Raw genomic sequence first — 12,855 nt, forward strand, 5'->3', positions numbered from 1 at the left:
CCGCGCCCCACGCCCAGTCTGTCAGGAGGCAGGTGTAGAATCCAGCCCCTGCTCACCTCCTCAGCTGCCACCCTGGTCTGGCCTGCCACCTCCTGCCGGGTCACCATGATACCCTCCAGACAGGCTCCTCCCACTTCTGCCCTCGCTGCCTCACAGCCAGACTGAGCTTGGTACCAGGGAAGCTGGGCTAAGTCACTCCTCTCCTGAACTCTGCAGGGGCGCCCCAAAGTCTTAAGGTGCCTACCCAGCCTTATAGGATTGCGCCACCGGTTCCCTCCCAAACCTCCTCTCCTACAGCCTCCTAGGGCGACTGACTCTCCCAGTTTGCCCGGGACTGTCCCCGTTTAAAACTGAAAATCCCAAGTCCCAGGAGCGCCCTCAGTCCTGGGCAAACAGGATAATTGCTCCCCATGCTTCCTGCTGCCCCATCTTCTGCCCCCACCCACCAGCTCCTCCTCAAGGACTGAGGCCGCACGCTGGGGCCCTCGCTCTAGCTGCTCCTGCCACCTGAACCTTCTTCCCTCGGCAGTCCCTGTGTTCCTTCCTCGTCCCCTTCAGGTCTTCGCTGAGATGTCACGGTCTCAATGAGGCCCGCCCTGACCACCCCATTTAACGCTGTCCACCTGCCGCTGCCACCTGCTGATCCCACTCTCCGTCCCCACTTCCTCCTTTCTCCAAAGTGTTCCTCCCTTCTAACACACTACATTTATTGTGCATATTGTTTGTTTCTGTCCCCCTCGCTAGTAGGGCAGGACCTTTGACTGTTTTGTTCATCAGTGTGTTACAGGCACACTGTCTGGCGCTCAGTAGGTGCTCAATAAATAGTTGAATGAACGAATGAGTTTGAATGAGTGAGTGGACGTGACATGGTGTTTCCAAGAGAGCGCAGTGAGTGACTGAGCTGGGATTTGAGCCAAAGGCTTGAGACTTTTAAGTTCAGTGCCCCTTACTTGTCCCCGTGCTGTTCCTCCTGAGTCGGGGAAGGGGCCTTGTCCCCCCAGACTGTTCACATGTGTTCACAGACTCTATCCTCCCAACAAATGGTCCCATTTGACCCGTGAGGACGGGGAGGCTCTGGGACATTAGGACGGGGTGAGGCTGGGGTTCAGACCTGGCCCCCATGTTCACTGCCAGGCTACCTGCCCACGTGCCTGGTACAGAAGGCCAATTATTGTTTAAATGAGTGAAATGTATCTGAAATGCCACAAAATAGTAGACTGCTGTGTAATGCTCTGAACTGTGCTCTTTCCAGGTAATTGTCCTATTTCTTTGCTCAACAATATTTTCTAAACATCACTACCACTTGTCCTTGAGGATCTTATAGCCACTGACCACAGGGTTTCACACTGTGTAGCATGGCATTTGGTACATAGTAGCCCCTCATACGCATCCACTGATTCATTCATTCATCCATTTATTCATTCATTAATTCAACAAATGGAGATTGTGTACCAGTAAATGGGCCAGATACATGCAAAGTGCTGGTGATGATTCTGAACGAAGGATGCTGTTGATCTGGCTCTGCACAGGACTTGTATTTTAAACATGGCTAATGAGCTCCTTTAAAAGATTTATTCATGAAAGAGCCTGGAACGTTCCTTGAACTATTGGCGCCTAGTATGCAGTGTGAGAAAACGTGAGGGTTTTAAGCAGAGTGGGAGATTAAAAGGCTCCGGGGCCCCACAAGCCAGCAGGGGGTACTTTGCCTACTGAGCTCTGAATTTCAGGCCCCTGTAATCAAGGAGACAGTTTTGATGAACTAATGGGAGTTGCATCTCCCTCTGTTTCCCCTACAGATAATTTCCAAGCACGCTCGCATGAGGGATGAGTGCCATGCTTTCCGCCTGGCTCCTTGTGGTATTTGTTGTGCCGTCTTTCAGTGTCGCCATCGGCTCTGAATTTGCCTTGATTTCTGTCTGAGGCTTATGTGATCTGACCAGGTTTATTTCAGAAGGGATTTTGCATAAAATAAACAAGGGTATTAAATGGAATTCCACAGGGAGGGACACTAGTAATGATGCTTTCTAAATGCAGGTAAATATGTCGGCCAACACCTGGCTCAGGACGCCACATGCGTGTCCTTAGTCTGGTGGACACTACCTTGACCTACTGACGAATGGCCATTTGTTAGGGCCTGGGTTGTCCCTTCGGTCTGCAGGCGCCAGGCGATGCCGGCTGTGTGTCGACCTCCCGCTGCGGCTCCACGGAAGCTGACCTCTGAACACAGACCTGATCAGGGGGACCACCCAACACGCCATCCGAGTCTCATGAAGTGGATGGTTCTAGACTTTCCCGGTGGTCAGGGGCAGAAGCAGGTGGAACAGGAGCCTTGGTGATAAGTGTGAGGAAAGCCCAGCAGACAATTTCTAGGGAAGAGCAGGCCCTGCCAGGCAGATGAGAGAGTCAGGCCTTTCCGTGTTACAGAAATGGAATCTTCCAGATTACAGAGGCGACACCCCCCCATGCTGGTTCTGTGACCCTAAACAAATTCCTGACAGTGTCATTCATTCTTTTAACATAGCTTATTGAGCACCTACTATGTACCAGGTTAGAGATAGTGTGGTGAACGAGACAAGTATGGCCTCTGACCCCGAAGAGCATACATACATTCTAGTAGAGGAGACCTACAAGCACTTATAAAGGAAAGTAAGAAACTTAATTGCAGACTATGATCAGAGCCAAGAAAGAAACAAATCAGGTAATATATAGAAACAGATGAGAGAGCCGAGGAAGGTTCCCTCCCTGAAGGGATGAGCGCAAGCTGGCCTTTAGAAGAGCAGGGAACAGCATTCCAGTCAGAGGGAACAGTCATTAGCAAGGTTTAGAGTCAAGAGTTAAGGAACAAAAAATCCTTGTGTGGCTGCAGAGTGGTGGGCAAGGGAGGAGGGGCATGTGATGATGTGGGAGGGGTCAGCAGGACCTGAGTTGGGGTTTTGCTTTGAGCATTTAGCCCTTATCTGAAAGGGGTGAATCCTCAGGCTGACAGGACACCGTCTCCAACTGCTTGTCTCAAATGAGTACGTTGTATCTGGATTTTCTTTGAAGACTTATCCAACAGAGCCATAGGAACAGAACAGACTGCTTTTAAATTATGGAGAGTCGGTTTCATTATTAAGAAAAAAAAAACTTTACCCATTTAAATAGAATCTTAAGGCCTGAGTTTTCAAAGCATGAAAGGGAGTTGATCCAGCCCAGGAGTTGGGGAACAGCAGTAGGAACAGGATATGCAAAGGCCCTGCCTGAGGTGTGAGAGGCGTGTGGCCCATTCAGGGAACCACTGTGAGATGGGACACAGGGATGTGGGAGTGGGATGTGGATGGCAAGGGCAGGAGCTGGCGTTTCAAGGGTGCGGGCCACCCAGGGACTTTGGGTTTCGTTGCCCAGGTGACCATGTCCTAAGGGCAGGTTTAAGGCCCAGGTGCCAAGACATGATAAGAAGGATGCCAGCCAAGGCGTGGAGGATAGACTGGGGAGGGGGTTGGGGAGCCTTCTGGCTTTTGCTAGGAGGAGAATCACAAAGCCTTCTCATCAGCGTAAGTTTGAATCAGTAGTGCTGATAGGCATTTGTTCATCACGGATCTCTTCCACCCCCTCTCAGCTCACTGGGCACCTCCCTCCGGGAGACCTGCCCCTTCCCAGGCTGTTTCTAACTGACCTCCAAGTGCGCTGGGGGCGCGCTCCACCGAGAAGAACGGCCTTTGGCAGGCGCCTTGGCTAGTCCACTCTGGGGTTTGCAGGGTGCAGGGACCTGCGGTAGCTGAGACTTGGTGTAAAATGTTGATAAGGCATTTGATGTCATGTTCACACATTCCTCTCCATCCCGCTCATTCGACTCAGCATTGATTGAGGGCGTGCGTGGAACGCGCTGCGAAGCACTGAAGAGCACGACTCAGACTCTTAAGGAGCCTATGAGGGATCATGACGGGAAAAGGTGGTCGCACGGTCCCGCAGGAGGGCAGGCAGGATGCTGAAGCGGGTGGCTCATGCAGGTTTGCCCGGGGAGCCATGGGAGCGGAGATGTCACAAGGGGAGGCTGCCCTGTGAGGCTGAGGCCAGCTGATGGCGAGACGAAGACTCTCGCCTTCTGAAAAGCCATGAAATGGCATTTTATGTAATTGAAAACCCTATGTTTTCACGAAGGGAGACACAGGGCTTAGCACCAAGAAACAGCAGGGGCCGCCCCGCTGTGATGTCCCGGGAGCTCTCGTATTGATCCCTGTTTCCCAGTTAGCGGACCGTTTGTTCGTGTGGCAAACAGCTGCCTACATGTGTCGTTTTTCATAACGTCTCATGCTGTCACGTGCACACAGCGTCATCTGGGGTGGCTCGGATGAATGAAGACTAGTGTGGGCTTAAACGTGATGCTTCGAAGTGTGACGGATGTGTATGTGGGAGGTGTGTATTCACACACACACGCACGCGGAGTGTTCGCCCGCCCCTTGGAAGACATCGGGGCTCTTTCAGACAGCCCCCCTCACTCGGGCCTCCCCAGCACGCCGTCAAATCCAGCCTCTCCTCTTCTTTACCTGGCACCGAAGCGTTAGGCCAGGCAGGACGTTCAGATTGTCATAAGAGAGAAAACCAAACCGGGCACTGGACGACCAGTGAATTCCCTGCTGTGTGACCTTGTGTAGGCCATTGCACCTCCCTGGGCATCCGAGGACTCATGGAGAAAAGGGAATGTTACAGGATGGACACCCAGGAGTTGTTTGTTCAGTGGATCAGTGGCTGCCTCGTCCTTCCAGGTGCCACATTCTCAGTGGGAGTCGCTGGTGTCTCCCTTTCTGTCTTTGGCCACTTTAATGTCAGGGGTCTAAGGGTTCTCAGGCGGTTGAAGCCCCCTGGGGAGGGGTGGCCTCAGCCTAGAACCCCGCTGTATGCAGCAAGGAGCTAGGCTAGAGCTAAGCGTGGGACACGGTCCCCTTAGGTGGTTTTTGGGGGCAGACCAAGGGTGAAACTGGGGAGGCGGGGGCTCAGTCTTGCAGCACCCATGTGTCACTGCCCCTGCAGCTCCAAGGTTCTCTTGGCCCCTGGGCCATGGAACGAAGGCCATGGAATCAGGTGCCGATCCCAGGGCCTCCTCCCTGGTCACCGGCCCTCATCCCGTGGAGTTCTTTCCTTCTCTTCTCAGAAGTGAGGAGCCCCACCTCTTTTAAAAATTACTGTTCTGTATTTATAGCTGTGCCAAGGGAAGCCAGGAAGCCAGGCACAGATGGCTTTTCAAGATGGCATTCTGTGCCAAGGGCGTATCGTTTGAAAGTTCAAGTTCATAATGAATGGCGTGTATTGTCACAGAGGAAGGAGGGTTGGTGATTGTTTCTCCACCTCTGTTCGTGTGTATTAGCGCTGTGGGGAGCCTACACCCCAACCCCCTTCCTGTTAAACCCCTTAAGGCGGCTTCCAAAGAGGAAAGCATCTTGGCTTCCAAAACACATTAAGAATTTGCATCTGCGGGGGCTCGAATTCCTCCCTGCCTGCCTCTGGGTCTCTCTCTGGCCTGGAGGTTGGTCTTGGAATAACTGGGCGGGTGGCATCTGTGTTAGAAAAGAGCCGCTCTGAATCCCTCTGCTTGCTTTTCACAGCCAGCGATGGGGATTACTGGCGCCTCCTGAACCCCGGAGAGTATGCGGTCACAGCCAAGGCGGAAGGTTTCACCTCGGCCACCAAGAACTGCATGGTCGGCTACGACATGGGGGCCACACGCTGCGACTTCACGCTCAGCAAAACCAACCTGGCCAGGATCAGAGAGATCATGGAGAAGTTCGGGAAGCAGCCGGTCAGCCTGCCAGCCAGGCGACTGAAGCTGCGGGGCCGGAAGAGACGACAGCGCGGGTGACCCCCACCCCCAACGCTCGAGACACATCCGGACCCCTGCAAATTAAACCACGCTGGTCGTAGCTCCGTAGAGGACTCGCTCACTGTTGTTTTCTCTGTAATTCGAGAAGGCCTAGGAGAATGTCTGTATTGCAAGGCTGGTTCCAAGGGAGGGGCCCGAGGGCTTAGGATATTTTCTTTTCTTTGTTCCCGTTTATCCAGATAACTCGGACAGGGCAGCAGAGAAAGGCTGGTAGGAGTGAAGCTGAGAGTCTGAGAAACAGGGAGTTGCCTGTCCAGGGCCTCCTGGCTGTGCAGGAAGGGAAACCTGTGTTTTCGTGACAGCAAGAGGTCCCTTGCATTTGCAATTTGCACGGCTAAAATTGCAGCATTCCCAGGGCCCGGCTGTCACAAGTGTCACCATTTGAGATGCTCATGGGCATTTTAAGGGAAACCACCCTCTCTGGCCCTGGGACATTCCAAGCTGCTGCAGACAACTGCTGTACTCTGTTCACAACAGAGACGTTAGCAAGCGAGCATCAGTCGGCCCCTAGAATCCCTCTGGTTTCCCTTTCAAGAAAGGATCCTAAAAGGGGAGAAAGGCTGCAATCATGCAAAAGTGGTTGTTGGGCAGCAGCATGCCTTGGGGCTCACTGCATCCATGCTGGGGCCACAGAGAGCCCCCAAAGTCCCTGCTGGTCCAGTAGCCCTGGGGTCTCCCTGGGGGGCAGAGCAGGAGGCGCCAGCCTTCCCAAGGGACCAGATGTCTAGCTGGTGCTCCTCTTGGACCTGCCAGGACTTGAGAAGAGCATGGAGGCTGACCTGCAACCCTCTCTCTGCTCCAGACAGTCCTCCTGTCATGGAAATGAGTCCTAAATTGGCCTGACATCCCCCTGGGAGTTATTTTTGGTGGGTGGGATGCCAGACCTTCCAGATTAAGCTAAATTTGATGGAAAGCTCTTGGAATTATCTGTGGAGCACTGATTCGGAAGGGGTTATTGAATTACCATGCGAGATTATTTGTCTCACTTTTTCTTAATGTTGCTGCCTCACTGACCTGGGGAGAATGAGAAAAATAAAGAAAGCAAATGGTAAGATCCTTCTAGTGTGTGGTTTTCCTGGGTAGACTTGCAGCCACCCAGACGCCTCTGTTGGCGGGTAGTCACCCTAGAGAAGGTGCCTGCTTGGGGCGGGGCATCCTGCACCCCCGTCAAGCTGGGTGCTGGTGCTGACAGCTGCATGTTCCCCGGCTCCTTCCCAGGAGAGGCTTGTGTTTGGGTGAAATCCTCCTGATGCTTTGGACCCGCTAATAACTCCTGGGGATGCCAGTGAGCATCTTTCCAGAAAAGAGCCTCATACGACTTTTTGACAGTCTATACTAGGATTGGCAAACTTTGCTTTATAAAGGATCAGTCAATATTTTAGGCTTTGCAGGCTATAAAACCCATCACAGGGGCCAGCTCAGTGGTGCAGCGGTTAAGTGCACATATTCCGCTTCGGCGGTCTGGGGTTCACCGGTTTAGATCCTGGGTGCAGACCTACGCACAGCATGGCAAGCCATGCTGTGGCAGGCATCCCACGTATAAAGTAGAGGAAGATGGGCACAGATGTTAGCTCAGGGCCAGTCTTCCTCAGCAAAAAGAGGAAGATTAGCAGCAGATGTTAGCTCAGGGCTAATCTTCCTCAAAAAAAAAAAAAAACAACCTGTCACAAGTACTCAACTTTGCTATTGTAGCAAAAGAGCAGACATACACAATACATGCATGAGTGGGCATGACTGTGTTCCAGTAAAACTTTATGCACGAAAACACGTGGCAGCTGGCTTTGGGCCCCAGGCTGGGGCATGGTTAGCTGACCCCTGCTATAAACCAGTGTTGTCCAGCAGACCACTCTGCAATGATGGAAATGCTCTACCCTGTGCAATCTAGCACAGTAGCCACTAGCCACATGTGGCCATTGAGCACTTAGAATGTGACTCTTGCAACTTAGGAACAAAATTTCTAGTATTGTATAATTTTCTTCAATTTAAATTTAATTTTCGGTAGCCATATTGGGCCATGCAGCTCTCTATCAAGCCCTCGGTGGGGAAGTCTTACCCTCGCAGCATTAGATATGGTAGATGGTGATAGAAAGCACTTGAAGTGATGAACCGGCTATGCGGTTCAGGAGGATTGACTGCTCCAAGTGCAGCAGCAGACTGTCGATTCCCGGTCAGGCCAGGAAGCCGGGAAGCCGACTGGGAAGCCCGGTTCCCACCCCTGGTGCCGAGATGATTCAGTCTCAGTGCCAGCCTCCAGCTCGGGACCTCGTCAGGCCCAGGGACACAAGCTGCCGTGTTCGTGCGGTTCTCCACCCTCTGCAAGGCCTGTGATCAGACAGCTCATGAACAGGTGTCGGGCTTGCAGGCTGGAGCTCTGGATTCTAGGCCAGGCACTGCCCTGGGTGTGTGGTCTCAGGCCAGGCAGCCTCTCTGGTCCCCCAACCACTCCTGCAAAGTAAAGCCCGTGGGCATGATGAACTCTAAAGGCCAGTCTGGCTGGGCGTCCACTGATCCAGGTGGAGAACTGACATTCCAGATTCCTAAAGCTCTGTTCTGCTGGAGCTGCGTCTCTACTTGGCCCCTTCAGGGGGCGCCCCATTGGCTCCATCCTACAGCGACTCCTCATGGAGACTTCAAGCACAGACTGCCTTCCTTGACCCAGTTCCTGGAGCTTCTCTCCTACTTGGCTTTTCCCCTGCTTTTCAGCCGGGATTACCCCTCCTGCATCTTGCCAGGGGCTTGGCTTGGACCTCTGCATATGCTATTTCTCCCCACAGCTGAAAACTTTCCTGCTTCCTTCTCAAGGCCTGTCTTGAATGCCACCTCCTACAGGAAGCCTTCCTTCCTCTCACGATGGACACATTTGAACAGACCCACAGAGCCCTCAGGGCCTCTCAGAGGCACAGTTCTCCATCCCTTTCCACTGGAAGGCGTCTTGCTTCCGGTTCTTTCTCTCTGCTGTTGCTGCAGAATCTCCCCAAGGGCAAAAACAATGTCCCCCTTAGGATTCGCCCCGACAGGGCGAGCTCGGCGCCCTACTCACCCAGCGTGCTCAATAAAGCCACGTGGAACTGAACTAGCCTGTGCCATGTGCTGCTTTGTTTGTAAGATGAGAAAATGTGACTTGAGAAATTAAAAATCTGTAACATGAGTTCATTTATTGTCTTTTTACCTTCTGAACAGTCTTCACTTTTATAAGTAAAGTCAGATACTTAACTGAGTACAGACTTGTCCAAAAGATTTGTAGAACATTTTGCTTTCTATCTGGGTGTTTTTCTAGAAGGTAAAATCAACAGAGAACCTGTCTCCAGGTGTCCTCTCTTTTCTTTATTCTCCTACCCGAGGCCGGGGGCCACAGCAGCTGTGCCCTTTTCAATGCTACCTGGGTTTTGTGATGCAGGGCGTTTAAGGAGCTGCCCAAGTCACGATTCTTCAGCCACCACGGCTCCTTTTCTGTGATTTCATTAGGAAACTCCAGGATTTATTCAGTCCTTGCACAACAAAGACACTGGGAACAACTTTACCACTACAACCTGTCCTTAGTGTGTAAATCGTATAGTAGAAAAGATGTTACATTAAAAGGCTATTTTGGGTGGCTGGGCCAGAAAAGGACCCCAGCTTTGCAGGCTCAGAATTAGCCCCAGGATCACCACCCTCGCCCAGAGAAGCTCAAATTTCCAGGCTGTTCTGTGTTGGCATCCCCGTACCCACGGGGACAGTCACAGTGGTTGGGGTAGCTGCCACCCACAGAGCCACTCGCAGCAGGAGTGGCCAGAAGCTGCCCAGACTGGTTCCCAGAAGCCTGATTCTGCAGCTGACCTGACCGCTGAGGCTGTGACAGCTCTTCCTCCTGCCTGTCCGTCTATCCTCTGCCACATGAACACAGCCCGGAGTTCCCAGCCAAGGCACGAGAAGTCCAGGGAAAATTAGAAAAAAGAAATCAGAGAGGTGGGATAGAGTGTTTCAGTGCTTCTGGTGTGCACCGAGGAGAATGACAGGTCTTGAGAGCTGAGGGGCACCTGGAGATCAATGAGTCCAAGGATGGCAACCAGGTGTCCTCTTGCAGGCCGCCTCTGATTGATAGGACTTGCTTGGAGCTCTGTGTTAAGAAGGATTCTGAAGCAGAGTCCTGGCTCAGTGGGAAAGAATACTGCAACAGATTAGCTCTGTCTGCTATGGGTAGGGGAAAGGTGACAGCATGGTTGCCTCATATTTCCATGTCTGATCTAGTCCAATCTCCCTAGGTTTAGAGACAGGAAAACGGAGGCCCAGGAAGGAGCACAAAATGTCCAAAGCCATGTTCCAGTGCATGGCGGGGGTGGGACTCTTAGGGCAATGCCCTTTCCATTTTCCCCCTGGAAAACTGTAATTAGGTCCTGGAATAGCCCTGGGGTCTCTGCCTCTTGGCCTGACTTTCTCAGGAGTTGATCAAGCCCCCAGGCAGTGATGGAAGCTGTGGGAGCTATGGGTGCGTTTCAGAAATCAGAGGACAGAAGATGGGAGCCCTTATTGACCAACTTGTCTGGGGAAACTGTCAGCAAGGAGCTGGTGAAATGCACAAGAACGCCCTGAAGAAGTTCACTGGGCCTGACTGTAGATGCTTTTTTGCCGTCATAGCTGCCCGTCCCGTTGAGACAACCTCACAGCGGGGCGATGTCCTGACTCCCTGGCACCATTTGATTTCCAGTTGGCGATGCTCATCAGGTGCAGCTTCCGTGTCCTTCGCCAGCCCGGTGAGCTTTCCCAGCGGCAGGAGGTCAGCTAGTTAGATAACTGACATTTCTAGTTATCTCATCTATCATGAGAGCAAACGTGACAGATAGGGACAGGGGCTCCACTCACACTCATTAGGGCCTCGGTTAATGGACTCTGTCCAGGCCTCATCCATTTAGCACATCCACAGGATGGCCACTTTCTGGAGCCTCCTCCCAGCCTCTCCTTGGAGCAAGGCTGAGCCGTGCAGACGAGCTGAAACGTGAGTCCATCACGAGAGTCAGCGGTTCGCTCCACCTGCCTCACCTCTGGGTGGTTTTGGAGCAAAATATTTAAGAGCCTCATCCTGGGATTCAGGAGATCTGGGTTGTAGTCCCAGCCCTGCCAGTTACTCCTTGGACCCCCTTGGGTAAGTTACGTAACCTCTGTGGCTCTCAGTCTCCTCGTCTGTAGAATGGGTAGGACAACATCGTCTACCTCGCCGGTCTGCCGTGAGGATCCACGTCACGAGCATTTTGGCTGGCACCTGGCAGGCGGCAAGCACTCAGAGATAGGGAAGTAGCTGATTATATTTCTTCAGCTACTATGTTCCCAGCTCTATGCAACATCTCTTTTAATCCTCACAGCTGCACTTACAGGTGAAGACTGCTATTATTCCCACTTGTCAGATGAGGAAATTGAGGCTTAGGGCATGCCTACATACGTGTAGCCAGATCATCTACTTTGATTTTTTTTAAGTCGATCGCCATGATGGAAGCTCCCATCTTGATCTACTCCTTAATTTGTTCTTATAATCAGCCTTAGCTGAGCGCTGAGGGAAGTTGGAGCAGAACCGAGGAGACAGACAACCCCAGAGCTACAGAGGAGATAGCCCAGCACGGAGAACACTCACTGCACGGTGTTGTCTGTCCATGAATGTTCACTGAAAATCGTGGCTTCCTGTCTGACTCTGCCTCACTCCTCATTTTCCCCAGGCAGGGCCTCTTGCTGTCTGGCTCCCCAGAAGGGCCAGGGGACATAGCCAAGCCCAAGGTCCTTTGGGTATTGTCCCCTTCCAGCTCTGGGAAGTCCAGAGATGCCAGGACGTCAGGATCTGGATCCACGCCTTCTGCCGATTCATATAGAACACACTGTACAGGGTCTGATACAGGGTCTGGGGGATTCTTTGGGGCAAGAAGAAGAGGGAGACCTCTGAACCCCATGGAGAAGGTTTCCAAGGCACCCCCAGGCCCGCGGAGGAAGGAAAGGGCCGTCCCCTCCTGGTCACTGCTCTTCCTGGGAGGCCGGTGGGATCGAGAGGGAAGGAATAGAGCGTTAGGGGCGGATGGACTTAAGTTTGTCCCAACACTGCCTCTTACCATCTGAGCGACTTGAACAGGTTGCCTCATCTCTCCGAGATTCATTTTCCCATCTCTAAAATGGGTATAGTCGTCCTTGCCTCTTAGGGTTGTTGTGGAGATTCAATGTTAAAATCTTTAAAATGCTCGGAACCTTTAGCATCAAAAATATCTAGAAATAAAAATGTGCTATTTTTAGAGAAAAGTGCAGCCACTTTAGAAGACAGTCTGGCAATTTCTCAAAATGTTAAATATGGCATTACCATATGATCCAGCAATTCCAGTCCTAGGTAGAGACCCGAGAAAAGTGAAAACATATGTTAACACAAAACTTGTATGAGAATGTTCATAGCAGCATTATTCGTAGTAGCCAAAAAGTGGAAACAACTCAAATGCCCATCAACTGATGAATGGATAAATGAAGGGTGATATATGCATACAATGGAATATTATCCTGCAATGGAAAAAAATGAAGTAGTCATCCGTGCTGCAATATGAATGAACTCGGAAAACATTAGGCCAAGTGAAAAAAGTTAGTCACAAAAGACCACATATTGTATGGTTCCTTTTATGTGAACACTCCAGAACAGGCAAAGCCATACAGACAGACAACAGATTGGTGGTCGCCTAGGGCTGGGGGGCGGGGAGATTGGAGGCAGGGAGGGTAATGGCTAAAGGGTATGGGGTTTCTTTTGGGGGTAATGAAAATGTTCTAAAACTGATTGTGGTGACAGTTTGACAACTCTGAAAAACCATTGAACTGTATACTTTAAATGAGAGCGTTGTATGGTATAGATTATATGTCAATAAAGCTATTTATTAAAAAAATATGGTCATACCTGATTAGATAAGCATCATCTTTAACTATGACTTTCCAGGCAAGACCTTGGTTGCATATCCAATTTTCCAAATTATATCGCAGTGAGAGGAGGACAGGTTCCTATGAACTGA

At 51.5% G+C, this 12,855-nt stretch overlaps 1 protein-coding gene across 2 annotated transcripts in view; it reads left to right on the top strand.

The window, feature by feature from the left end:
* The window catches only part of CPXM2 (carboxypeptidase X, M14 family member 2), a 130,354-nt gene extending 123,445 nt beyond the window's left edge, over positions 1-6,909 (top strand). For both annotated transcript variants that reach the window (XM_008516223.2, XM_070631770.1), the window contains exon 14: positions 5,583-6,909. In XM_008516223.2, the coding sequence (XP_008514445.2) occupies positions 5,583-5,836 (254 nt within the window). In that variant the 3' untranslated portion in view covers positions 5,837-6,909. The remainder of the gene's footprint in view (positions 1-5,582) is intronic.
* The last annotated feature ends 5,946 nt before the right edge of the window (positions 6,910-12,855 follow it).

This window comes from Equus przewalskii, chromosome 1 (genome assembly GCF_037783145.1).
Source record: "Equus przewalskii isolate Varuska chromosome 1, EquPr2, whole genome shotgun sequence".
NCBI lineage: Eukaryota > Metazoa > Chordata > Mammalia > Perissodactyla > Equidae > Equus > Equus przewalskii.